Below are 27402 nucleotides of genomic sequence, written 5' to 3'. Positions count from 1 at the left end.
AACACTCAGGCTAGAGATTTCTAATAGTCAGGCAAGATAACAGCTGCAACCTGTGGTTCCCTTTTTGATCAATTTAGGAAAGTTTTGGTTGATGAGTGGTATTCCCAGCACAATTTTAATATTTCAGAGTTACACAGTGGTTTCTTCTACGTGCAGAATTATTGCAGCTACATGTGCAAACTGGAAAGCAGCATGTATAAATGGCTAATTTTAAAACAACTGCATACCATACCTGTCTGGGTGCATAATGGCTCTGAACTGCACCATCTAGGCTTCCAATAAATGCATTTGCTGATTTGGAAACTAGAAATGTGCTGCAGGGTTCTTTCTGGGTTCACCTTTGATACAACACTATTACAGCACGCCATCTGTATGGTCTCTTTTTCTCAGTTATGAATTATCTGGTTGAGTGTAGGTCTCAATTTGCAATGCTTGTTTTCACAGGTTTGGATGAGTTCTGCATGGCAATGAAGGAAATTATGGATAATACTAACAATAAAGACACTGATGACGTTATGAAGAGTGGCACTGACTGTGATGCTTCATAGCCTGGGTAATGACAGGACACTGTCCTCTGTGATGAAAGATGAGGGCTAAGGAGTAGCAGTTGCGAAAGTAATTTCCCGATTTATTTTAAAAAAAGAAATTGAACATCATTTGTTACTGGTGGTAGGGCAGTGTTTATTTTCATAGCTATCTTCCATAATTGTTGTTCTGTCAACACTAGAGAACCTCAGATAATTAATTCTCTTCTCCCTTCGATACTGTGCAGATGAAATCATGGTCTGTCTTGCTGGAAGAGTATCTGGACTGTGTGCTACCCCAATTCAGAAGCAAGGATACCATGCCACAAAGCAAATCACACCTGCTCTCCGAAACACCCAAGAAAGTAGTCCCACTGTAAGGTATTTTTGAGGTGCAATCCTGCCCTAAGAGCTGCTTGTATTTGTCTTCCACTTAAATGGTTCTCTTGTGCTGCCATGAAAAATGCCTACTGCTTAAGCATTCATTTTTTCATCAAATAGAAAACATGAGCATCCTCCCTGATGAGATTCACTTAATAAACCAGTCCCTCATTTAAGAACAATGTCTACTATAAAGTAATAGATTTGGTGATAAATGACTCCTCTAAATGGGTTCTTTTTTGGGTTTAATCAGTCTGGTTTGGCTATTGTATGTAAAACCATGAATTTAGTAGATTTTGCCTGTTACAAAGGCAAAAAAGGATATAAGATATGACAGCTATTCTCCTTCACGGGTTTTAGATTTACAAAGGTAAAATGACCTATTTAGGAAGAATAAAAGAACTGAGGTTAATCTGACCTAGAGAGGAGACTACACTGAGGCTGGAGGAAGAGACTTAAGTCTTTGTATGCATAAGGGGCTGTTGCAAAGAAAAGTCTGGCCATGTCCGTGATGAAAGAAACTCCTGGAATTAAATTCCATATTAGACAATTATTTTCCTTTCTAATACTAAAGGCAGGGCAGTAGTAGAACATGACTTTTGAAGGAGAGTGCAAAAGTTTGACAAACATGTAGGAGAAAGATCCTGACTCCCCTGTAGGCAGGCATTGGATTAGATCCCCCTGCTCTGAGGTTCCTTCTACTGCCATTTTTGATTTTATGATTCAAAAAACAAGTGGTTCTGGTTCTCTAGGGATTATTGAGATCTTCAGTGAGGTGAAATATGATGAACTTCTTGTCTATGTTGCCTCTTCATCAAAGCACAATGTCCCCTCTCCTACTCCATCCCACTTCAGTCTTTTTCCTCTGCCTTACAACTCTCTCTTCTCCATCCAGGGAGAGCCCATGGAGTGAAACCCTTCCAGATGACTTCAAAGTTAGCAAACCTGGGTGCTGAGAAAGCAAGGACAGGAGCAGTGTCACAAGGTGGGGGAAGCGTGTATGAATTTATGTTTGAAGATGTCTGCAGGAAATGCTTTTCCTTTGTATTGCCACTGCTCTCCTGGAGACTTTTTAGGAAGTCTAAGAGGGAAAACACAATTTTTCACATAAATACTTTTCATTGATTTCCCAGGAGGGTCTGTTTAAACAGAAGCATCTAGTCTTGGCTCAAATTACTGCCTGCTAGGTCAACTGTTCTAGACTGAGCACAAGGTAGTGAATCGAGGCTGGATGCTGGAGAGGTGCAATTAGACCCTTGATTCCTGTTTCTCTCCATTGTGTCATTAGCCAGCTTTAAGCTAACACTGTAGCTTGAACAGAAAGCTTGAACTTTCTGTTTTTCTGAAAAGGTTACTGTGGATGAAAGACATTTGACTTGCAGCTCTTTTGGGGTGGAGTTCATCAGGAGCAGAGGCACGAGGAAGGCTGTTTGTCACTTAGAGTGACAGTGACGTTTGGGGGGGCAGATGGTGGCACCCTTTTGCCTGAATGCTGAAAATAACCAGTTTCTTCTCTGCAGCTTGGCTAGACTAGCCAAGGACTGCATCAGACGATGCAGGTCTGAGCAGTGCCATCAGCGTGTCAGTCCTGTGTCATGGGATCTCTCTCTGCAGACCTGGCACCAAATTCTTTGATATCGGTGACAACAAATGTGACGGGATGTTTTGCCTCGTTGAACGGGACAGCTGGACACGGCCTTGGATTACTGGTGGGATGCTTCTCCAAATGGGCGAATGAGTTCTTTACAGCAGGACTTTGGGTCAGACCTCTGTGCCTCCCTTCTGTGAAAGGGGTCCCTGAGGGGGGGAAAAACCCAGTGCTCATGAGCTGCGGTTGCATTCCCTGGGGTGTAAAACGATGCTCGCTGTTCCTGGGCTCTCTGCTCCTAACACTTGGAGACGATTCCGCTCAGCACTGGGGGTGGGAACTTCTGCTTTCTGTTCATGGGGACTGAGCTCCACGCTGACCGTGCTGCAACGTCCAGGGTGGCTGCTGTCTGCATCGTAGTCACAGTGGCAAATTCCAGGTAGTCACTAATTTCTTACTCATGGATTAATTCAGGTTCCTGCTCGTTGCTCATTCATATTTTGCAAGCAGTAAGGCCTCTTTGTTTTATTTATTCTTTTACTTCTCACTAGTGAATGGTATGGAGACAATTAAGCACTGCTTCTGCCATTTTAGATACATTTTTCAACCATTTGTAACTCTCTTCCAGGTCTTCATGCAATGTGTTTTGTCTCCTGCCAGGAGACCTGACACATCTCTGCAAGAACTCTGTACTTCACAGAGAAGACCTCAGAGCCTTCTCTTGTGAGGCAGCACAGCAAACTTGTTGTGGATGTGCATCTCGGGCAGTGAATCTTGTGTATAAAATTGTTCTTGGATATCTTTATTGCTCATAAGCTACTGGTATAATATAAACATTAATATCAGTGGCACTCCTACGTCTCTCCTTGCTTGTACCTTCCTGGATCAAAATGGGAATCGTACTTTGCTGCTGGTGCTCCTGCACCTTCTGTGTCACCAGGAGCTGGTGAGGGCACTCTGTGAGCAGCTCTGCTGTCTGCACCCCCTGGGGCCAACGCTCTGGAGAGCAGGGGCTGAGCTGTGATCCTTCTCCAGCACTTGGCTGTACACAGCACTCGCGCTGCCCCAGATGGCTAATGCATCTTCACGTAACCTTTGCTTACTGGATTGCAGAGAGAGGAGTCCCTCTGGGAGGGTGTTACTGCTCTTGTTGCAGTTGAGACCCTCTCATGGCCTTTACTCAGTGCCAACGATGCACACTCAGTCTTCTGTTTATCCTGCACAGAATATATCTGTTTATATGCCCAGAAATGCTGGATCTCCTCTATTATCCTTTGGCTTTCTGTTGTGTTTCTCTTTTCTCCACCTTCTGTGGCCGGTTCCCTCCACACCGTCCTGTTGTCAGCTTCTTCTCAGACTTACATTTTACCATCTATGTTCCACTGAACTCTTTCTTTTCTGAAGAAGCAGAAACAATGGGCTAGACTGAATGGACCCCCCATCCCATCCCTTCCCCTAAGAGCAAGGCGTCTGCAGTGAAACACATTGAGGCTTAACCCACAATGCCATTAAGTGAAATCTTTCTTCTTTTGCAGACACTCCTTGGGAACTGGTGCCACCAGATAAAGTTCATTCCTGAGCTCAAGCTTGTTGCCTCCTGCTCAACCACTGATAAGAGCCACGATGCTTACTTCACTTCCATTAAAAGAACACAGACAAACTCTGGTAAGACAGGTCTGTGCCTCTGTTCTGTAATTTATCCGTTGCACAATGGTACCAGACAGTGCTGCTGGTATTTTAACATTCTCTTCCTTCCAAGTAGAGCACACTGGTACCAAACTTTCAGGTGCTGGGAAGCATGAGTAGTGGAGAAAATGTAGAAGGGGCTCACTTTTTTTTATGATTTATGATTTTTTTTTTTTTTAACCTGTAAATAAATGAAGCTTTTGAAAGCTGTTGTAGGCTGTATGAGGGCAGGTCCTGCAGAGCAGGAGAATGACTGGGTATGACAGGATCAGTTTCTGCAGGAAAGCTGTAGGAAGCATTGCCCTTTGGAGGCATCTACTTGGCTTGGAAGGGGGTCCGAAGGCATTCTCCTTCCTGGCTCAGGAACCCGAGCGAAGTGGATTGGCTCAGGGAAGTTGTGCAGTTTCCTGCCAGCAGAGAAGTATTGCCCGTGGCAGAACTGGCAGTCGAGGTGCAGGGGGGTGAAGCGAGGCTGGAGCGGTGACTTGGGGAGCAGGCTGTGGCAGAGGCTCAGGCTGAGCTGCCGCTGACCGGCGGCTCGCGAGGAGTTTGGGAGCGCAGCTGGTGAGGAAGCCTGTCCCGAGAGGGTGAGCCTGGGGAGGCACCGGTGTTGGCGGGGAGATGGGGTAGGGGAGGAAGCTGGATCTCTGGTCAGAGAGAAGGGGGTTGTACTGAACGGGTGTGTTTGGGCTCTGCCTTCCTAGATGAGTGGAGCAGTTTGGAGCCCAGAAAAAGAAGGGCTAGTTTAACAGGTGTGCTTGAGGTCTCCTTGCTCCCCTGCACAAATTGCCTGTCTTCCTGGTCAATCCCCTCCTGCAATTTTTCAGTTTACCTTTCAGTCGTGTTTCTCTGCCTTTACTTGCAAATATGACTCAACTGCCCCACCATTTGAATTCCCCTTTTCCTTCCCATCTCGTTCTTGTTCACACTCCTTGATTGTGTCTCTTCTTTACATGCATCTCATTCCTCTTTTCGTTCCTGTTTCTCACTCGTGGCTCTGCATTCTCCCATCCCCCTTCTCTGCTTTCAGAGCACATTTAGCCTGGCAGCAATCCACCATCTCCTGAAAGCTAATGGGGTACAACAGAAAGCCCCAGCGCTGCTATTGAGCGTGCTGGCAATTGGCCAAACGTGTTTCTGGATCTGCTCTGCTATAAAGTTGGGAGACATCTGACAATATTTTTTTATCTACAGCTGTATTGCTTGTGCTGTTTTCTTCACCCTCAGTAATTGCTGTTTCCTCTCTGTTTTACCTGTTTGGGCCATGCTCTGCTCTGCTCCTCAGCAGCGGAGGCTGAATAATGCCTGCCTGGGAACTGTGGGTCTCTGCAGCGGCGGTTACGCCTGTCCAAACAATTCTGCACTAACAAAAGATGTGAATGTTAAATTACCACTTCTAAGAGTCTAAAACCCCAATTGCTGGCACCTGGACTCTCAAACTTCTGTGGTTCTGATGCTGGTGGATAGGATAATGTTGAGTCTTCTGTGGCTGTCAGAATTCATCAGTCTGTAAATTTTTGTCTTATTAAAGAAAAAAAATCTTACATCTTCTTTTGCAAGCGGATAGATGAACTCAAAGGAAATGGTGTGGGGATTTGAAGACTATTCTGCACATGGGCTTGTTGCCTTTCTCCAAGAAAGTCGTTTCTCTGCTCCTGACAAACTTGTGGTTTGAAGCCAGAGCTTCTGGTGGTCCCTCTTGGTGTACAGGAGTGAGTTCTGGGGGTGGTGTAACAGTCTGCCGCTGTTTAAACACGGCTTCTTTTAATAAACTGAATGAATTTAACGATTTTTCAGCTTCTGGCTGTAGCAGAGGAGGGTTACCACGAGGTGGTACTGTTGGCCTGTGAACAGCCTGGGCTTTTGTGTACAGCTTTCAGGGAAGGATTTATATGGTGGGATTAACCTGGGTCATCTCTGCGGAATTTTTGTTTTGTTATTTGCACGTAAGCTTTTTATATGAAGGAATTTCAGCCCGTGAGTGGCTTGCAAGTTCTTGACTACTCCCCAGATATTCAGAATTTGGCATTTGAGGGGTGCTGTTGGTTGTTTAAATTCTGTGTTTGAGGGCCCATTGCTGCAGTTAATCTAGACACCTGCATCCTTTCAGACCATGGTTGTTTTTTTTTTTTTTAGCAACTGAGCAAACCTGGGATGGTGCTGCAGGGCCAGCATGCTTCTGGGAGGAAGCACAGAGCCAAGTGATTAAAAACCAGGATCAACTTTTGGCTTTAAAAGGGGCCCAAACAAGAAGCTCACACCTAAGTCATGTACCAAGACGCTTGGAAATTAGTATCTCCTTGCATTAGGGAAAACTGCTTTGCAAACAGAAAAGGCATTTCTAGAAGGAACCTCTTTTGGACTGGCCTTCTCCATCCCCTTGCCATGAAGCACACGTGAGGGATGCCTCTGCAAGCACCATCGCTTACACTGACAGGCTGTTATTTTTCTGTTAGGACTCTCTGATGTTTGGTTGTAAATCACTGACTATGTTACTTGCCAGAGCCCAGTCCTGGCTGTTGTGCTGTCCAAGGGATTGTAGGAAGAGGGGTTGCACTTGACTTATGCTCCATAGTTGTTCCAGCTTGCAGAAGGAGCACATGCTGGATCCCTCTCCTGAGCTGCTCTGTCCACATCTTGTTTCTCTGCTGCCTTTTCTGCCTGGATTGTGATATCGTGCATCTTTGTCTTTCCTTCTCCTTGCAGCCTTTAACAGTTTCCAAAAGCCTACTGCCAGCCCGCTGCAAAAGGAGATTTTCTCTTCCTCTCTTATTCCTCAGATAGGAGTGAGGGGACCAGCTGTGTGCTGGGTTTCTCTGGTTTTCCTTCTGGGAGCAGAGTTAGAATTTGCATAGCCCTTGCATGTAGCATTGGCTCTGCATGCAATGAAGGCCAGCACTGGCCCCTGCTCTTCTGCAATCATTTTTTACCTGGGTATGGATCTGATCAATTGAGCTTCACTGCCTGGATGGAGGCTTTTTTCTAAATCTGTTTAGGTCAGGAGTTTCTGTCTGTGACCACTACAGAGCTTCAAAGTTTGGATACTTGTATAAATGTCTCTTTTTTTGTTCCTTTCTTTGCCTTGCCTTCTCTTTATCCAGTCTCTCCTCTCTAATATTCTCTGATTTTTCTGTAACTTTCCCTTTTGTGCCCTCAGTACTTACCCTGGGATCCCCCTTCTTCACGTAGACCCTTTCTGACAGACACACAGACCTGTCCTACGCAGCCTTTGCTGAGAATCTGCAACATGTTTCCAGTGACCTGCTGTCATTTTCATGCATAGCTGGATATTTTCTCTGCTCATAAGCCATCAGTGATTGATTTAGAGAAAGGCATCCTCTGCTTTGATTGTTCCCCAGAGATTAATTTATTGGCAAGACACCATAAAAGTTCTTTTTTTTCTCCATTCTGCAGCTGAAATCATACGTGCTTATAATGACTATTACTTCTGACACTCGCTATTTTATTAGTAATATTGAGATTTGTGTCTAAATCAGCCAGTTGATGCTGGTCAGCACTAATGGCAGTACTGTTGTAGGGCAGAATTGTGATAAGTTTGGTAGAAATTTCTGCAAAGGCTGCTGTATAAAGCCTGTATTCTGGTAGGGTTCTCTTGTAACCTTAAAAATAATTAAGTAGCATTCATGCAATTAGAATTTTTCTGCCTCCTCATTCCTGGTCTTTTTGGCCTCACGATGTTTGTTGCATGTTAATGTGATTTTGCTGTGTTGTACGTGATGGATCACTTCTGTCTGCAAACCGTTCCTGGCAGGGATGTATCGATGGACCGCTGTCCTGTTGTTGATGCCTGTTGCAGTACAGTAAACACCTTCACACACACACAGCCTTCCTGGTGGAAGAGGGGCGTGGGTGAGAGGAGAGAAATCCTTCTCAATGTACCTGCAAGGAGGTGATGGTTTAGACAGGCTCTGCGTGACGGAGTAGTTCTGTACGTGCTGGGCTTTACTGGCACTCTCACTGCAGGTGTCCTTAAGGCATTGTTTCCTTTCTCCTTTAAAACTCTTACAGCTTGTTGGAATTGGAGGCTCTGTATTTATGGATCTCCTGATCTGGTTATCGTGCCACTACACTTGGCTCATAGCTATCATGTCCTGTCTCCATCAAGAGCTAGTAATGAGTTTGGTCTTCGTTCTCATAAATTTGTATCATGAATAGTTCTGAAGTTACACCTGATAAAGGGTTGGTGCATAACTGATGAGATCTTAGAATTCTCGCTTCTCTCTCTGCCTTGTCTTGGCCAGCCACACAGCTTTCTAGTTCTGGCTGGTTTGTATCTCAGTAAAGTTGCTCCAGAATCTGTCTTTACAAGACATTCTCTTCCGCTTAATCTTGAAAGAAATAATGCCCCTCAAAAAGTGCTGCCACAGACTTTAAACATCCAGAATGTACTTCAGATCAAAGTGGGACTGTAATGGTCTGTGGGGTGTGATTTGAAGTGTAGGAGCTTTAGGTGTGCGATGATGCTTCTGACATTTGCCGACAGCCCAACCAGCAGAAGGTGAAAATGTCAAGATATGTGTCGATTCTCTCAAGAACAAGAGAGCTGCTGCTAGAACTGAAGTTTTAGGAAAAACAAAATGAGCAAAACTGGCAGGAAGATCTAAGGGGTGAAGCAGCAGCTGTACAAAAGGTTGGAAGTGCTGGTCCTGCTCTGCAGCCTACCCACTGGTCACAGAGGAGGGAGAGCAGACAGTGCCTGAGTCGCTCTGTGTCCTCCCTTCTAGGAGATTTTGCAACAGAAATGTGAGCAAAACCCTGACACAACTGTCCTCATCAGCAGTTCTGGGGGTGGCTGCGTTTGTGCTTCATCCATAGATAAGAAAGGAGGGATGCTGGGCAACTGCTGAGCAGAGTGCCGTGAAGGTGAGTGCAGTTGCCCAGACCATGTCTACAGATGCTAATGACTGGATCTTCTTGCCTGCACATGAGAGTATCTTCAGGAGGAAACTGAACTACAACACTTACCCACACCCAATGCAGAAATACGGTCCAGCAGGGTCCTGACTTTCCATCAGGCAAATCTCTGAACAAGACTGTGCTCAACTGATCCGTGCTGTGTCTCAGAGTCATAGATTTTGGTCAGATTTGCTGTGAACTACTGAACCATGCAAGTTGGTTGTTGCTGTCCATATCCCTGAAGGGATGAAAGTTCCCCTTTTTCTTTTTTTTTTGGCAGATAACTTTCTTGCAGTTTCTTAAAGTCACAGTGACAATTCCTGCAGAAATAATTTAGATAGTGGGGAAGATGTAAAGGTTAAACTGACGAGAACCTCCATAAATTGTTGAGCTTGTCCTTAGAGAGAATCTACATGAATTAATTTTATCTCTTCAGCAGATTGTGAATGGTTGGATTTCCTCCCTGGTCCCTTCAGAGCCTCTGAGCTCTTGGAGGGTCATTTGAAGAACGTATCTCACGTTTTGTATATAAAAACTCTCAGGCTTATCATTACTTTAGCAGCAACTGCAATGTCAGGCTGTGGAAGCTGTCAGGGAGATACGTAGGTACAATTGCATGGAGTACTCGCCTGTTAGTGTTGGCTGGGCTTTTGTGAGGTGGGACCTGGCTTGGTGGCAGAGTAATCTCATCAGAGCAGATATTTACCTCCCAGTGTTTTATTAGGTGCTGTGACTGGTTTTATAATTGACATGTGATTTGTTTATATTCTGTGTATTCTTATTTGAAAGTGTGGGATGATGCCGGCTTCCTACCAAAGGGTTTCATTCTTAGAAATGCTTTTAATCATGGTCAGTTGTTGTGGGAGATCAGGGAGAGGGGTTTGGTTCCAGCTGAAGTGCCAGCAGGTCGCCAGAGCTTGTGCTGTGCAGACACTGAAGGGGCTGGAACGAGGCAAGTGCAGTCTGTGGCTCTGAAGGGTCCCTGACAGCCCTGACAGTAGGTTCCTACTTTTGTGTAGATTTTAAAAAGCGAAGAAATACCGAAATATTTCTCTCTGTTTATTTTTAATTGCCTTGTCCCCAAAGCGTTAGTTATTTTGGTCTCTAGCTTTTGATCTCCTACGACGTTGTAAGATCTGTTGCTCTTGAGCAAACAAATCTGGATTCAGCCACGTTTTAGGGGCAGACACTTTAATTTTTACTTGCTATAGCTCTAAAATTTATTTCAGCCTGGCCAAAATACACTTAAAAATGGTGGGAAAACGCTGCAATTCTTGTTACCTCATATTGTCGTTTTTGATCGTCAGTATTTACAGCCAATCTTCAGGTTTACAATAATTGCAGCTGTTAGTGAATATACCCTGAACCAACCCTTGAGCCCCGGCGTGCAGGCGGGGCAGGTTTCGTGGAGCTCCCATCACCAGCAGACCGCTCCCGAGCGGGTGTGCAGGTTGCAGGACACCAGCATCAGCAGGCAGGAGCACCGCAGCCTTGGCTGGGTTGTCAGGTGCCTGGGTGTGCTGGCCTCCCAGAATCCTGTGAAAGCAGAGACATTCCTTGAAGTAGGTTATTTAAAAACGTAGGTGATGAAAACCAAGCTCGTTGAGAACTGGCTGAGCAGGTTGCTCAGAGCTGACAAACGTGCAGACATTTAGGAAGCATTTCTTCTCAGCGAGGGTCATCAGCCATTGGAAGGGGCTGCCCAGGGAGGTGGTGTAGTCACCATCTCTGGAGGGATTTAAGACAAGACTGGACATGGCACTTAGTGCCCTGGTCTAGTTGCCAGGGTGGTGTCAGGGCAGTGGTTGGACTTGATGATCCCAGAGGGCTCTTCCAACCTGATTGATTCTGTGATTCTGTGCCTCTTTTCAGAGAGTGAAATCTGTTGGGGGCAGTGGGTACAGGATGGCTGGAAAGAGCAGGGATGTGGGAGCAAGAAAATGACTTGTGAGCCGCTTTATTTTTAGCGATGGCTGAAATATCTCCTTTGCAGTCCTCTCTGGCCTTGTGAGTCTCCTTTTTGATCCCCGTGGCATTGCAGGTGTTGGGGGTGGTTGTCTGCCACAGCTCCGTCCTGTGGCACTGGCTCTGGAGCAGAATGGGGCCACAGGCTCTGAGGGATCAGACCCACAGGTGAGGCTCTGCGACGGGGCAGAGACCTGGCCACGCGGAGCTGGACAGGGGAGCAGCTGGCGTGAAGTGCAAATACACCATTTGTACAGGCTCATAATCCTTCCTCTGAACGCTTGGTCCTTAAACCACTGATAGTTTGTTATTTTTATTGCCTAAAATCCCGAGCAGCAGCTCTGCTTAGGGGAGAGTGGAGCGTTGCGTGGTGTTCTGCTAACGCGTGCGAGATGCTGAGGCGTTGTGGTGGTGGTGGCTGGCCAGAGAACCTCAGCGAGAGGCAGCCAAGTGGCTGATGCCCCTCCCGTGGCGGCACCCTAATTGCCAAGGACGCGTTCATGTTCGCACACATTATTTGGTAATTATACTGAGTAGACTGTAGGGGACAGTTAGGAAAGCTCGAACATGTGGCAGCTTCCACTGCCTCATGGCTGTAAGCACCAGCCAGGCTGGATCGCAGCCTTGGAAAGGGTCAGTGGGAAGCAGCTTCCCCCTGCCCAGCGCAGAGGAGCAGCTTTGGAGGGCGGGCAGGTGTCGTGCTGGGACCCCGAGTCGCCTTTTTGGTTGTAGGGAAAGAAAGGGAAACCTGCAAATGCTCCCTCTCCTCTGTAATTAGTTATGGGGAGAATGCATGATGAGAATGAGATATTTATCTTCCTTTAACAAGTAATTGACATTGCTTTTTTTAGCTAAGCCTGAGCTCTGCTGCGTGTGTTATGTTGAACACAAAGGTAAACACAAGTGATAGAACAATGCTTTGTGCTGTATTTTATTAATTCAGAATTATCCCATCCCTGCAGCATCTCGCTGGGTAGTGGCTTTTCTCAACAGCAAGTTTTTAAAAATACCGTGTCCAGCAGAAGCTGCATAGAACCAAACACCTCTGAGGAGGCCCCTCCTGTCCCAGAGCAGTAGCTGGCCCACTGGGCTTGCTGCCGGGTGCCTGGGCTACCACAGGGCCAGCCACACTCAGAAGGGTTTACTTGCATTTACGTGGGTCTTGAAAGGCTTCTTACACTGCGTGAAGTTAATACAATGGAAAATGGATTTTTCCTGCCCACCTAAGCAAGCCTGGAGTGATTAATGCCGTAAGGTAGAAACAACAGCAACAAATTCAGTTTTATAATGTGCTGTGGATTCCAGGTCTATGAAAAATGCGTCCTTAGTAAAAGAAATTTTTCCTCCTCCTCGTACTCTTTCAAAAATTATCTTCTCTCTGTAAAATCCCCTTCTCTCTGTAGCTGCATTTTGATGCTAATGGCATTCATAGCTTCATAATTCTTTGTCTCTCCTCTTGCATTGGTACAAGGCTAAGCTCTATTGGAGAGCAGGTACGTTCTACTAGAGAAAAACTTAGCAGAAGAGAGGATTCACTCTTTGGCTGTGAAATTAGTTGAGCTTTTTTTTAGTCTGTTGTTCTCCTAGAGATGTACTGTGTGCCATAACCACTGCAAGAAGAGGGAAATCTTGGGGTACAGGATGAGTTGCTTGCTCTTGCAACTCTGACACTGAACAGTAAAGAGAGAGACCATCATGAGATGGAGATACTGTAATTCACAGAATTCTTTATTCTCAAACAACAGGAATTTGTTATTCCCCAGGGAGGGAGCGAGCAGACACAAGGAACAGGGCGCACGGAGCAGCGAGGGCAGCAGCCACGCTGTGGGGTGGCAGAAGGGTTTCCTCCCAGCCCTTCGCACAGCAGAGCTGCACAGGTACCCCGGTGACCTGGCTGCCTTCAGCCTTTCCTTGGCGAGAGATCAAGGCCAAGAAATGTGTGTCAAAACACGACGGCAGGTTGCTTATCCCTCGTCCCCTGGGCTGAATGTACAACTGGGGCTTTTCTTTGAATGAGAGATTTCAGGGGCTCTGTTCCTACCTGCAGCAAAGCACGCTGCTCGTGAGAAATACAGGCACGCTGCGAGTCAGGACATTGTTCCTGCTCACGGAGCTAGCCAGAAATTGCAGATACAGATTATATGACTTGAATGCTATTTGTGATGCGCGTTCAGTCACCTAAATCACATTGGCAGTGTTTGAGCTTTGCCTGGATAATTGATTCAAATGTAAATTGAATGAATAAATCCTTTACAGCTAAAATATGCCCTCTTTTTATCTTGATTCTTTTTCTTCTTTTTGTTGAATGGCAGAGAAAATAGGTGGGTATAATCTCAGAGATGTTCGACTGCTTTTGTAGAAGCGCAGGTAAAATGGGGTTTGTATGCTTTGTTCTGAAATGCTTTGCTGTTCTGTTTATCGAGTTACTAACCTGTTTATAACTTGGCTTCTGTACTTGTGTCAATAATCTGCTTGTGGAAATGTCTGTGCCACTCTGCAATGGCAATGCCAGGTGGTTATTTATTTCTTTAAATCCATATTAGCGGAGGGTGAAGTGTCAGAAATCTTTTTTTTTTTTTATAGCCATGGAGTGGTGAATGTGTGCCCTGCTGGCATCAAGGGTTTCTTTGCTTTGGGAATCTGCACAGAGGGACTCAAACTGGCATCAGGACAAGCCTTTGTGAGCATTTTGTGAATGTTTTAAGCTACTTGTTCCTTAAAGCTTCCCTGATGTTTCATTAGAGACAGGGTTAACGTGCTAAGCACAAGCCAACAGAAGAATGTCTGAGCTTTCCTCCCAGCCTGGCTGTGTTTAATCAGCAGTTCCACAGGTGGCAATTCCTGGAGCTGGTGTCCCTTCAGCACAGTCTGGGGGCCCCTCGCTCCCGTATCCCTGCAGCTCAGGGATGGCCTTTCTGCTCCCAGAGCAAACGTTCAGCCAGTCTGTGGCACCAGGCGCTTGGCATTCCTCGGGCTATAAATATTGGGGTGGTTTTCATGTCTCAGGGCAGGAATCCCAACGCTGCTACGCTGGGCACTTGTCAGGACTTCGCCCTGCCCTCGTCAGCTCTTCCCTTTGCTCTGGAATTAAAAGAATTAAAATACCCAGAGTGGATAATCTCTGTCCATTCGGGACCGTCCCTTCTTGCTGACAGCTCTTGCTGTCGGGCCCTTCAGAGGGAGGTGCCGGCACTTTGCAGCACAGGTGAAAACACCCGTCTGCCTCCCCGCGCGGGTTCGGCCTCGGAGTCCCTGGGGGCAGAGGCTGGAGCCCAGAGAAGTGCAGTATCCTTGAAACATGTTAGCGGTCACTGCGACGCTTCCCTGTGTCCTCAGTGCCCGGGTAAATGTCCAGACCTCTTTTGAATCTAATAAACAATTTGGCTCCGGAGATGTCCTTTGGCAGAATGTCCCATATTTGAATCGCTGATGTGAAAATGCTCCTGCCAGCTCTCCACGAGCCAAACCGCTGCTGTGGCTGCTCGTGCCCCGGTCCTGCTTGCCGGAGGTGGTGTGCGTGTGGGATTTACTTCTGCCTCTGCTCCTCTCCCCGCAGTGCCCGGGGCTGGCTGTTCTGGGGACCCAGCGTACCGGGTACTTGATGGCATCGTACCCCGGCGCCACGGCCCTGTGGGGTGCTGCCTGTGCCACTGCCAAAAACATGGCAAGGTCTGTCTTTCCTTGCCACCCTCCACCCTCTCCTCGTCCCCACCACCACTCTGTGTGTCTCAAACACCCCGTGTTCCCTTGACTTGGCATTTGTTTGTGCCCTGTATCGTTGCTGCCAGCTGTTGAGCATCAATATTCGCAGATTTTGTTATACAGCTCCTTGCATGTGTTGTGTTTACAGGGGAAAAAAACCTGCAAACAGAGCGGTTCATGCCCAAACTTGCCACTATCCAGAAAGTGAATTTCTCCCTCCCTGTCTCTGCGCTGGGCTGTTATGAATCAGTGATTTTGTGACTGCCTTCAGAGCCTGACTTTGGCCATTTAGAAAACATCCATTCAATAAATCATATGGGGAGCAGCTGCTGCTCTCTGCTGCGCCAAGGCACATCAGAGAAGATTTTGCTCGTTTATTTGGTTTGGTAGAAATAAAGTTGCTGTAGTGGAACATCATTACAGGCTGTTCTTAATTCACCTCAGGGCTGTTTCTAATAGCAGCGCACAATTCTCCTGTGACAGTCTGAGTGAATGAGATGGGTGTTTTGATGTCAAGCTGAATGTAAGAAAGATTTTAGGAATCAAAGCTTTGAAAGAGAAATAACTACTGTTTGTGCTCTGATACTGGAGAGCTCCCTGGTTTATTGTGAGCACTATAGCTATTGAAAGCCCTGACACTTGTTCCCTGGGGATCTGAAGCAATTCACGCCATGAAATACTATTTCAGCTCAGCCTTTTACAAGTCACTGCGTGGTGGTGAAGCCAAAGGTGGCCTTGGTAGCTAGTGGAGGCACCCGGGGCTGGCATTAACTTAATGGTATTTGGTTTTTCAGCTGGGTGGCAACTGGGAAACCTCCTTCTGCCCAGCTCTTGGCTTCCAGCAGGTACCTTGTCCAAGCAGAACGGGTGACGAAAAGCCATCCAAAGCATTTCAATTTAGACCTGCTTTGCACAAATGTCATCAGCGTAATATTTAGCAGTGGGGCCACGGCATCTGTAGGCATGTTGGCTGCTGGGCTGAGAAGATGCTAGAGGCTGCTACTCTAAAGAAATAAAAAAGAAAAGTGAGGGGGTAGGAAGGCAGCATGGCAGGGTAGAACTGGGTGCACATCTTCCTTGTCAAGGAACAAGCATCTAATCAGGATCCTGCTTTTCTCCTCAGAAAATTCCCAAACTGTCTTATCTCCTCCTTGCGTCACGGCTTGGCGCAAACAAGCGAGAGGATCGTGTGGAGCCGAAGACGTTGCTGTATCGCAGGCAAGACAGACGGCTGCTGGGCTTTTGTTTTCTGTGCGTTAGATCTTGGAAAGTCCCATCACCTGTGTGAGGCAGCCGGCGCTGCATGTTCAGTTTGGGTGTGGAGCTCTGCAGGAGGGAGCCGTGTATCCCGCTCTGCCCTTGCTTGTCTTAATCATTCTCTATAAAATAGAGGTAACTGATGGAAAACGTGTGGTTGCTCCAGCTTCCAGAGCAGCAGCTTGTGTTGCTGGGAGCGATACAGCTAACAGTGCCACGGCAGCGCCTGGCTTCCTCCGTGCTGAATTGCATTTTGGTTGGCAAAACAGACGCTCTTTGTGGCAGCTGAGGTGCAGGCGCTGCCCTCGCTGCCGGCGCGGTTTGGGGGAGGCAGCGCCGTGACCCGGGAGCCCCGGGTGCCTGATCCTGGGCGCGGTGTCGCAGGCACGCAGAGAGTTCGGTGCTAGTGACAAGATGCTCGTGGGTCCTGGGAAGGAATGAACAGCAGGAGACAATGATTTACAAGTCACTGGTCTTATCAGAGCCCGAGTCTGAGCAGCACGGCCGTGTTTCCCGTGCAGCAGCATTGCTGATGCCGCGGTGATACCAAACACGGTCCCTCTCCTGACAGCTCGGATCACCCCTCTTAGCAATACCGTCTGCTGAAAAAGAAAAAAGAATTGTGTGCTGAAATAGCAAAGATGGGGGAGCAGAGCTCTCGTGCTGGCTGCTCGAGACGACCCTGATTCTGTGTGTGAGGGCTGTGAAGTGTCGTAATTCAATGAGAATATTTATCCTGAGGTGCGCGGCACAAGCTCAAAGACTCTCCAGACCCCATTTTCATCTGAGTGATTTTATGTGGCAAATAAGGAAGTCGGAGTTTTTTTTATTCAGACTCTCTGCTCCAAATAAACCTCCAGACTACTCATCTCCTGTACATAAAAGTTTCTCAAAATACTAGTGATGAAGCTGTTTAGTTCAGCTCCATTTCCGTGCTATGGGTGACTTTGTTAAACAGCAGTTCCCTGCAGACGGCTGTCGCTTTGATGCTAGTTGGTGTGTGGAACATTAAAAATCCTTAACTTGGTTTCTAAAGTCTCACTAAAAACCCTACTGGGACTTTGATGTTGAGAAGATTCCACTCAAAGTCCCCAAACTCTCTGAAGCTCGCCCGGCCTTATCTCAGAGGCAGACCAGCGAGTGGCTACCTCGGGCAATAAAATATCAGTGGCAGCGAAAATGTGTAGTGATTATTTATGGTCTGAGCCTCTGCAGTCAGGGGAGGCTGCTGGAAATTACCAGAGCCTGGCGATGCCTCGAAGAATCCAGTTCTTCTTTTCGGAGACAGTATTAAGGGCTGCGCGCCGTGGCTCAGCCGGTTCCTTATCGGGGGTGATCCAGCTGGAACGTCTCCGCAGAGCGCCCGGTAATTTCACACACAAATCCCAGCTGTAGGCGTCTGTGCCCCCGAATGTTTGCAGAGGGTCTCTCTTGCTAAACGATAGGATGCTAAAAGCAACCGTGGAACCTTATGTAGGTTTTAATTAGGCAGCAGCAGCAAGTTTTCAACCGTGACACCTTTTTTGCTGCTGTGCAGCTGCGTGGTGCCTTCAGCTCTGGGTGTGGAGCTTGTTCATGGATCAGTCTGTGCTGCTCCAGCGTTAACAAAGTCTGGTTTTACTGTGTGAGTGGGTGAAATTGGCCTCGAACCAATTTTTGGTGTTTTAAACTTCACACTGTAGTGTGAAATTCTAGGGCACGGCGTGTGACTCGCTCCGCTGAGCTGTATTTGTTTCCTAGGCTGATACTTAGTTCTTTGCAGTGAGTCAGATACGCATCAAATTGTTTTTCAGAGTTAAAGGGGAATCCAATTATCTCTCTTTTTTTGTCTATATTGCATTTTTGTGCGCAGGAATCAATTTGACCCTGCTGTGAGTTGCTTTAGAAGAGTGTTATCCCCTGCGTGTCTTTGAAATAATTTTCTGGGTAACGTTCCCAGCCGCTTTACATTCAGTTCCAGCCCTCAAACGCCGGCGCTTCAGCCGTGCATTCAATGGCACCAGCAAAACCCTCCTGCTGCGGCGCCGACCCCCGCGCCCTTCCTGCTCTCATGGGGTGTGTTGTTCGCACGGTTGGGGGTAGGTGGGGGGTCCCTGCCCCTGGGATGGGGGTCCCAGCCCCCGGGGCAGTCTCTGCCCTGCGGAGCTGCCGCGGCTGCAGGCTGCTGCATCGTGGGGTGAGGAAACGTGGCTGTTTCTCACTCCCATTCACTTGTTTCCCCTCTCGGAGAGCTGGGGTCCTCACCCCTTCTGGGTGTCAAAATTGCTCCTCAGTTTGGGAGCAGGGGAACCGAGGGCAGACGGGGATGGCATCCTAGAACGGCTCCCTGGGGCACAGGAACCGGACAGGGAGTGGGTGCTCAAACCTGCCCACCCCAGCTGTAGGCGTGAGTTGGGATGCTGAGCCGCGTGGGTCAGAGGGGGGACGGCTGCCTGCCCTGCCAGCGTGACCCTGTTCACCCGCTCCAGCCTGCCCCGGGTTTGATCCCCTCTAATGCCTCTGTCTCCTTCTCTCAGCATCGCACTGGTGTTTTGAGGCTTCTGCCTTGAGACAGGACCCACGTACCAACCGACACTGGACAGGAGGGAAATAGCGTATGGGTGAGTTAGACCTCAGTCCTTCTCATCAGGATAATTAACTCATTAGCAAGGTTTGTTTAATGTGAACTTGCTGTCATGTTTCAGCTGCAGTTTCTTCAGAGCACAGTTAGTACCTCCCTAGAAACAGGCATTTATTTACGTAACGCTGACTCCAAACCCCTGACTGCTTCCCCTGAGGAACGTCTGGACAAAGCACAGCACTAATTCTGCCACCTGTGATGATGATGTGTCCAAAGAGACCGTGTCAAGTCTATTAAAAGCTGAGAATAGAACAGAAAGCCTCAAACCTTTAGTTACAGAAGATGTATGCGTGTAATATAAAGCTGCTGCTAATTCTTCCTAGGGATTAATAGAGGTGATCAAGGACAATTTCACTCAGTGCTGCTTTTCTTTTTGTAAAGCGAAGCTTCCCCAAACCTGAGGCAAGACAGAAACGTGGCTTTGGGTCTGTGTTGTGCTCCTTCAGTCAAATGGAAATAGCTGTCTTATTTTAAAAGTCTCTGTTGGCACCACGGTGCTGACACTTTCTGAGACAAGGAAATGGACGGAAATCCATTTCCCAGGCTGGAAGGAAGGCGAAACATAAATGGGAAGAATGAAGAGTGAGGAGGAATTGAGGCGTTCGCAGCGCTCGCAGCGCGAGTGATTGGAAGTGATGGGAAGGAGGCAGGAAAGGGATTCATTTGTGTAAAATATAGGAGCAGATTTGACTTTAAGGTGCACGTGGCATCAGTGAGAGATCCATGCTGCCGTGGCAGCACACGTGCAGGGATGCCGCTGCGGATCGGCTGCCTGCAGACACGCGGGGGTTCTGGCCGTGCAGCCCGGGCACGGGGCAGAGCCTGTGCGTGGCCTTTCCCTGGGGGCTCCTGGCATTCCTGCAGGAAGGTCACAGCCTCTTCTGACCTGACCAGGCCTTGAACTTCAGGTGGTTTGTGGCAAGCGACCCAGCTTGCCTTGTGTGGGGCCAGGTGAAAAAGGAAACCTGGAGTGTGCCAGACCTGAAAAAGGCAAGATGCAAGGTGTCTACCCGGGGAGATGCTCAGGGCAGCGCTTGACTTCAGCTCGGTCCCTGCAGGCTGATGACAGACACTGACAAAATATTGCAAAATTCAGTGAAACCAGTGCCTGTCTGAAGCAGCTGGGGTTGCAGGGCTCCCGAGGCTTTCCTGCCCGGTGTCTCTTGGTTCCCTGGTGAGTCCTCGGGCCGGTGCTGCCGTCAGCACTGCGCTGTGGAGCTCGGGTGCCTTGGTGAGGCCTGACGACGTGTCTGTGGAAATGCCTCTTTTTGCACTGCAGCTCGTCACGCTGCATCTGGCTAATGAAGTTTGTCCCTTTTTTGTGGCTGATAACATTATGCTCATTCTACTCCAGTTCACATCTCGGAAGCAGAAAGTTTCCTGTCTATAAAATTCCTGGAGACATTGATTTGCTGTTAGCTCGTGATTTTACTCTGCCTCGCTGTTGATGCTCGGCACTGCGGATGCCTCCAGAAATCGGTGCTGCTGTTCTCGCTCCGTTTGACAGGCAGCTCCTCAGAGCTGCTGCCCCTCAGTCTCGTGTCCTTCTCCCTGTTTTTCCTGCCTGTGCTCTCTGTGTGGCCCTGCCCCGAGATGATGTTTCTGCTTCTCAAGTTCCCTCTGTAGGAAACTGCACGGGTGAGCGATCAGACAGGAGTGGAGCTGGGAAGGATGCTGCTGACGTCTGCCCACGCATGACATGCCCCCAGTCCCTGGTACGTGCACTAAGCCTGGGATCGATTTGGCCAGGCTCGCTGTTGCTCTAAAGAGTGATTGGTATTAATTAAGCTGCTCTGCCCTTGCTGACTGCTGGCAATGGAATGTGCTAAACCAGTCCATAAAGCTGAACCTCAGCTGTCTGGAAGCCAGGCTGGAAGTTCTCAGCCCAGGTGCCATCAGTGTTCAAAACTTATTTCATTTCCTCCCTTCCCTTCTCAGCTTTTGTTCTAGCAGCCTCATTTAGCTCGAGGTTTGCTGTGTCATTTCCCTGCCCGAGTGCTTTCCCCTTTCTCTTGGGCTCGCTGCTTTTTGTTGTCATCAGGGAAGTTCCTTTCCATCACCGCTGGAACCGAGCAGATGCGTTAATGCTCACAGCATCCCTTTGGAAGCAGCCACTGGCTGCTGGGAAGTGTCCCTGCGAGAGAACAGGCTGAATATTTGTACAAGGCAGCTCCATCACAGGGAGTAATTCATGCTACCAGATTTAGGGTTTTTATCTCAAGAGACAGGATTCAGTTTATCTGTATCCTTAATTACTATTTCCCCATTAAAGAAGTTTTACAGGCTGAGGTTACTCTTTTTTTTTAATTTGCCACATAACAGTGAAGAAATCTTGTGTTCCTGTAGCCTGCAAACCTCTGGAATGTCTCAAACCCACCATTTGTCATCAAAATGTGGTGGTGTTCTCCAAACTGTAGTGGAAAAATTATGATTTTTTTTTTTTTGTTCTTGTTCTTTAGTGTTGCTCAACATTTTAGTTTGAGATGTGTGCAATTCTCCTGAGTTTTCATAGAATCATAAATGGTTTGGGTTGGAAGGGACCTTAAAGATCATGTAGTGCTTTTCACCAGGCTTCTGTGGTTCTGAACATTAGAGAAAGAATATCAGTGAATTTAATCGTATTTAATAGATTATAATATTTATTTACTGTAATATTACTCTTCTAAAGTGCCTGTTTGCAGTTTAACCTGCCATCTTCCTGACCCGCAGGCTCGGGGCAGTTCAGAGTGCCAGAGGCTGCTCCGAAGCGCCTTCCCCCTGTGGGTGTTAGTCTTTCCGTGAGCCCTTCCCAGCGTTTGGTGGTGATAATCTCTTGGAGCATTTCTTGCAATGCTTCATTTTAATATATATTCCCTTGTCACTGCAGAACTGAATTCAGCCTCCTGGTAAGTGATGTCTAAATCACCGCTGCGAGGAGCGGATGAAATATAGGTGCGTGAGGGGGCGGCGAGGGATACGGCTGAGCAAGAAAAACTCACGCAGCCAGAAGAAATATCGACAGCGAGGTACACAACGTGCTGCTTCCCCCCAGCGTCTGCTCGCTGCTGCAGGTACGTGTGCGTCGGGTACGAGCACGTGTCTGCCTCTTGCCATGTAAACGTGCAGCCGTGTTGTGCACACGCGACGACTCGGGTGTTCGTCGCACACGCGGTGGCACCTCGGAAACCACTTGGAGATCTACTTCTGTCCGTGCTCAGCAGCTGCCTTTTGCCAGCAGCGATATCCCTGTAGCGTGTGCGAGGCCAGAGCAGAGTCTGAATGCTTCACTGCGGACATGTACGATGACCACTCTGCCTTGTGCACCTGGATGAGGCTCTTTGAAAGGGAGCAAAAAAGAAGTACGGCCGGATTGTCCCAGGCAGTGGAAGCACATCAGGGCGAGCAAGAAGCCCCACGTGTGGTACTGAAGAGCATCCTCGTGTGGTACTGAAGAGCATCCTAAGGCTGGTTTTGCTGCCTTCTGTGTTCCCAGGGGAAGGCTAGCCCAGAACTCGCCGTGGCGGTAGCAGCTTGCTCCTAACGTCAACCTGAACTGCCTTGTGTTTGTTCCTGTGCCAGCTTTGTCCCCGAGCCCAGCAGCTCTCCTCTCCCTCTCCCGTGTTTGTGGAGAGCGATCGTATCTCTGCCCCGTCTCCGTTCCGCGAGGCCGAGCGCGCCGGCCCCTCTCCGGGTTCCAAGTCACCTCGGCAGCCTGATGCTGCCCAGTTTCCATCTGAGTCCGTCCCTGTTGAACATGGGTGACCAGACCTGAACAAAGTCCCCAGATAAGATCTTCCTGGGGCCCTGCACAATGGAAACTTCCTCGAAGCCCGGCCAGGGCGTCCCGCTGAGGGATGAGATTTTCCTTTGCCATACCCATTTCTGCCGCCCTCGGCTCACTCAGCTGGCGTAAGCATTGCTTATTCAGAAGATAGTGTTGGCTTGGTACATTTCATTACAACTTCATGTTTACAGTCAATTCCTGACGCCCTTTACAGATACAACAGAAATCAATTTGAAGCTTGGTCTTAAAGCTAACTTTTACCAGGTTTCTGCAACCTCTTCATGTTGCTTTTTGTCAAGAAAATCTTCTTCCCGTGTTGCATTTGGAACAGGAATGAGCGTTACAAGTCCCACAACTCCTCAAGGACTGGCAAAAGTAGATCATTGCCTGCTACAACCTCCTTGAATCCGTGCCCGTGTGCTGCCTTCCCGCAGCCCCATCAGCCTCCCGTCGGATTTAGATGCTTCAGTAATTCTCATGATTCTTAAAAAGTTTATTTCCTCAAAGCATGGGGGTCCCCACTGGGGCCACCATCACAGGGCATCCTTTTTGAGGCAGACTAGGGGGGAAAAGAGCGGCGTCCGAGTGATCCAGGCCACAAAGGGAAACGGCAGCCAGTCAAGTCAGCAGTGACGTTACCTCGTATAAATCAAGAGGGGTGGCAGGTGGGTGTTGCTTGCAAAGAGCAAGCGTAGAGAGGGATGGCTGCTCGTGAGACGGGAGGTTGGGAGGAGAAGGTGTGTCTGCTTGGCTGCAGTTTTTATATAAGGCAACTTCTGCCATCTCCGTTGCAGGAGAAAAAGGGAGGACGACGCAGAGGCTCGACGACTTCCAGAAGAGCCCGAGGGGACCTGGGAGCCCTTCCCAGCTGGCTGCAGCTGCTGCGGGTAATAGCATGGTGTGTGCCTCGAGGCCTCGCTGGCGAGGGCTGCGTGGCTGTAGTGTCGTCGCTCCGGAGGGATGCACGTAGTGCTCGGCTGCTTTAGTTTGAGATTTTGCTGTGTGCCAAGCTCCTAATCATCTGCCTATGTCTGTCATTTCATAATTAGATTTATGTTAATAATTATTACATTATAACTTTATAGCTAGCTTGTTTTTATCGCTTGAGCTTTAGTTTATTGCTTTTGAAAGTCAGAAAGAGCAAGAATAATCCTCAGATGCTTCCCTTGGCAAAGACCCTTACCAAACCACGTGTAACTTCATCTAAGGGACGCAGAAATAACGACTGCTTAAAGAGCAGTTCAGGGGAAAAGGAGTGTGAACACTTGGAATATTTTGGGCCAGTCACAAAGGACCAGGAAAGGGCTTTTACTGACCCACGCTTGAAGTCTGTCCATGTGTGTGGGTGTGAACAAGGTCCTGCTGCCCCAGGCTCAAGCAGAGGCTCACTTGAGCTCGATAAAGAATAGAGGAGGGATTTCTGCTTGACCTCTTTCCTCATGAAGACGCTGGGATCTCTTCTTAGAGGCTTTTCCCCCACCTTTCACTCCAGTGTCTCCCTTGCCAACAGGGGAGCCTCCTGGAGATGACGATGTTGAAGCTTTTTGGAATCATCTTTTTCTGTGGCCTCCTCTCGCCTTCTCAAGAAGTCTTGTCCGGTCTGTCCTGCGCCATCAGCCCAGAGGCCGTGCAGAACGGTAACTAGACAACATGAGTTATGTCTGTTCTGGAAGCTATGTGGGATCCTGATGTGGTGTCAAACCTCCTGAGTGTCTTCATCTTTATTTTGTAGTTTCTCAGGGCTGCAGACTTTGCTTAGAGCTTCTGACAGCCACTGCTGGGTTCACGGGTCAGGGAAATCTCTGAGCTCCAGAATGGGGACACGTTTCAGCACCAAACAGCCATACAGAATTTCAGGGCTAGATCTGGATTTATTTCCTCTCTTTGTCTTAGTTTCTCATTTCCATATTGGAGCAGCTGATATTTGGCAAACAGCTGCTGTGAAGTTTAGCAGCTGTGTTAATATTTGCAATGCTCCAGAAAAAAAGAAAGAGGCTTGTTTCAAGTTGCTTTTGTTAAAAAAAGGAATAAACTAAACAAACAAAACCCCTTTACAAATGGGAAACAAGTTGTAAGTCGAAGCACAACCACTGAGCGGGGCCGGGTCGTTGCTGGTAGCGTAGAACCGTGCTGTAATCTTTAAGTGGGGTTCTGGGATGTTCCCCACTGCTCCCCTCCTGGTTCAGTCCCTCAGGGCAGCTTTGGTGTAGTGCACGTTGTAAAATATCACTCCCTGTGTGATTTGACTGCACTGAGACAGCTGATGGCTTACAAGGAGGTTCGGGGGTGGTGGGCTTTGTTGTGTGACTCCTTTGCCAGGACAGAGAGGTCATTGCTGTGGGTGCTGGTCCTCACGCAGAGCTGTTTTCCAGTTCTCTCAGATGCCATACTCCAGAACGGGCTTCTCCAGCAGCACCTGCAGGGCCTCGTGCTCCCAAACATCATGGGTGAAGGGGGTCTGCTGAACTCCCCCACCAGCATCACTGGGTAAGTGGAGAGCGAGGGGTTCTCCGTGAGTGCACCTCAACCGGCGATTCTGAAGCAGCAAAAGCTGAGCTGCAGTTGGCATCATTGGCCCAAGTAATTACCCTCATTTTGTTTTGATACTGAAATTCCAGCCCGACAAAAGTTTTCTGCGCGGTAGCAAGGCGGGTGGTGAAGTGCACTGTGGGTTGTGGATGCAGAATGACGGCTCTGACGCAGCTGTTGATATCTGAGATGTTTGACAGCACTGAGAGACAGAGGAGGGTGCCACAGAGAGAAAATGTTGACTGCTATAAAGTTGGCTTCCACCCCAGCCTGGTTCTAGGTTGCCTTCTTTTGGGTTTCAACTGCAGACTCTGTCATCCTGGAGCTGGTGTCTCTTGCTTATCATACTCCTGCCTCCAGCCGGAGGGGGCTCTGGTGATGGGGGTGCTGAGGTTCCTCGGTGTGTACAGCTGCTCAGCTGTTAGGAGATGCTTTTAATTTGCGTCAGCTTGTGCTGCTGTTTGCAGGCTGCACCTTGTGAAGGTCCAGCTCCCCAAGATGTCGGTGATGCTGCTGCCGGGAATCGGGGTCCAGATGACCATCATCGCAAAGCTGGAGCTCAGCGGCAACTGGTGAGTGTGGTGTTTCACGGCGGCTGCTAAGGAAAACCCCTACCCACAGGCTTCCTTCTGTGCAACATTTTGCATCTTTTATGGTTTTCTAGGTGTTTCTTACCTATAATAAAGTCACAGAGCAGAACAGGCACCAAAAGATGGCTTGTGGCGTTTGTAATGAATTGCAGGAGACGGAGGTGCAGTTTGTTGCTTCTGGCTTTGCTGAGTTTCTCTGGTTAGAGGCCGAGAGATGAAATCTGTTCAACCCATTTACTTTTTTCAGCTTGGTTGGCCTTCTTTCAGAACTAATTGATATCATAGTGAGTGTGAACATGACTGCGAACATTAAATGCACGAATTTTGAATCGGGCGCGGTCCAGGTCGTCGTTGAAGACTGCCTCTGCATCCTTGGTGCCATAAAGATCAAGCTCCTTTCTGGGTAAGTGCCTGTGGATTTGTGTTGTCCATTGCCTGTGGTCCTCTTCTCTGTATCCAGTGATCTAGACAGTCTGCCAGGACACAGACGGTGCTAAGCTGACACAGAGCCAGGCCTCGGGGAAGTAATTCCTTTCCCGTTACCAAAGCCAGTTGCTTCAGTGGAACTGGCAAAAAACTTGGTTGTTGGAAGATGAGGGTGAATTTGCCCTGTTTGCCCATGGAAATTTTAAGGTCTGAAGTATGAGGTTTGGTCCCTCTTCCAGCGCACCTTCTTTAGACTTAGCTGGTGAAATGATACGCCAAGGGTAGGGATAAGAGGGCAGGGAGTGTTCCAGGAGAACACACCATTGCTGGCCCTGCTTTTACGCTCTGCCTGTGGCTGCTGTCACAGAAAGATGCTGGGCATATGGACTTCTGGTCTGGCTGCTGCGGGTGTGTGTGATTCCATGCCAATGTGCCATCTCTTGCTCAGGCTTATTAAATTCTTGGCAGAAAGAATTTGCTGACTTCATGTATGATGGATGCAACAGTAAGTTGATCATGGGAAATATTTTCTTTCATTGCTTTTGAGTCACTCGCTTTCCAGGTTCATTGAATTTCTCCTAATTAATTTTTGCATTATGCATTGTATTTCAATCAGTGCAGCAGCTGGTTTGAAAGAGACTGCGTAAGCAAACAGAGGCACACGGCTCACCCGCTCTGGGGGTCCCATTTTAAGTCTTATCAGGGTTTAAGTGATGGTGTGTGGGAAGTGAGCTCCCTGGGGGCGAGGGGAGCGTGGATGCACGCGATGAACTTCATGGCAGTTCCTCAGATGCATCTCTAGGCAGAACTTGGGCATGAATAATGGGATGTGTTATGAATTCCTGCTGTCTGCGGCTTGCTGAGTGTGCTGCTGCGTGTTCTAACCCAATAGTCCAGAAACACATTGATTATCAAAAGTAACTGGCTCTGCGCTGCCTGCGGGCATCGCGCGTCCCGGAGCGACCTGCTTAGCAGCAGCGCTGGGATGTTACCCAGCAGACTGCTCCTTGTTACTCCACATGTAAATTGTTTGTTTCCCATAACTAACATGGAGATATTTCATAGCAACTCCACCTTCCCTTCACTACAGCACTGACTTAAATACCAGAGGACGACGACCAAAGGCAGGTTACGCTGCGAGCGGCTCGCTCCTTCCGTGCGGTGGTGTCTGCACACCCCAAGTGCTGAACCTTCATTTCTCAGAAATTAGCCCAGTTCTCACCCTGGTCAGTGAGGCGAGCAGCTCCTTGCCCCCTGTGTCCCTGGAGGGACAGCTGAGGACGCAGCAGTGTGTAGAATGAGGGCTGGAGAGCCTCTGGTCTGTCCTGGAGCTGTGTTTGTAGTGATTGGGGATTGTTTTTCTTGTTTCCAGCTTACTGTCCCTGTCAGTAAATGAGATAGTGCTCAACCAGCTGACAGCAACCCTGCCCGGTCTGGTAAGCCTGAAGGTTGCC

General features: G+C 48.4%; 1 protein-coding gene across 1 annotated transcript in view; it reads left to right on the top strand.

The window, feature by feature from the left end:
- The window catches only part of LOC137672156 (BPI fold-containing family B member 4-like), a 36308-nt gene that overhangs the window by 2329 nt on the left and 6577 nt on the right, over positions 1-27402 (top strand). Inside the window, exons 3-13 of the mRNA XM_068416190.1 lie at positions 445-553; positions 773-905; positions 1801-1890; positions 4029-4158; positions 21507-21690; positions 23198-23301; positions 23914-24040; positions 24776-24890; positions 25400-25504; positions 25770-25925; positions 27321-27384. Coding sequence (XP_068272291.1) covers positions 21561-21690; positions 23198-23301; positions 23914-24040; positions 24776-24890; positions 25400-25504; positions 25770-25925; positions 27321-27384 — 801 coding nt within the window. The 5' untranslated portion in view covers positions 445-553; positions 773-905; positions 1801-1890; positions 4029-4158; positions 21507-21560. The remainder of the gene's footprint in view (positions 1-444; positions 554-772; positions 906-1800; positions 1891-4028; positions 4159-21506; positions 21691-23197; positions 23302-23913; positions 24041-24775; positions 24891-25399; positions 25505-25769; positions 25926-27320; positions 27385-27402) is intronic.

The sequence above is a fragment of the Nyctibius grandis genome, chromosome 19 (assembly GCF_013368605.1).
Source record: "Nyctibius grandis isolate bNycGra1 chromosome 19, bNycGra1.pri, whole genome shotgun sequence".
Classification (NCBI taxonomy): Eukaryota; Metazoa; Chordata; class Aves; order Nyctibiiformes; family Nyctibiidae; genus Nyctibius; species Nyctibius grandis.
This window is presented reverse-complemented; position numbering and strand designations above follow the sequence as displayed.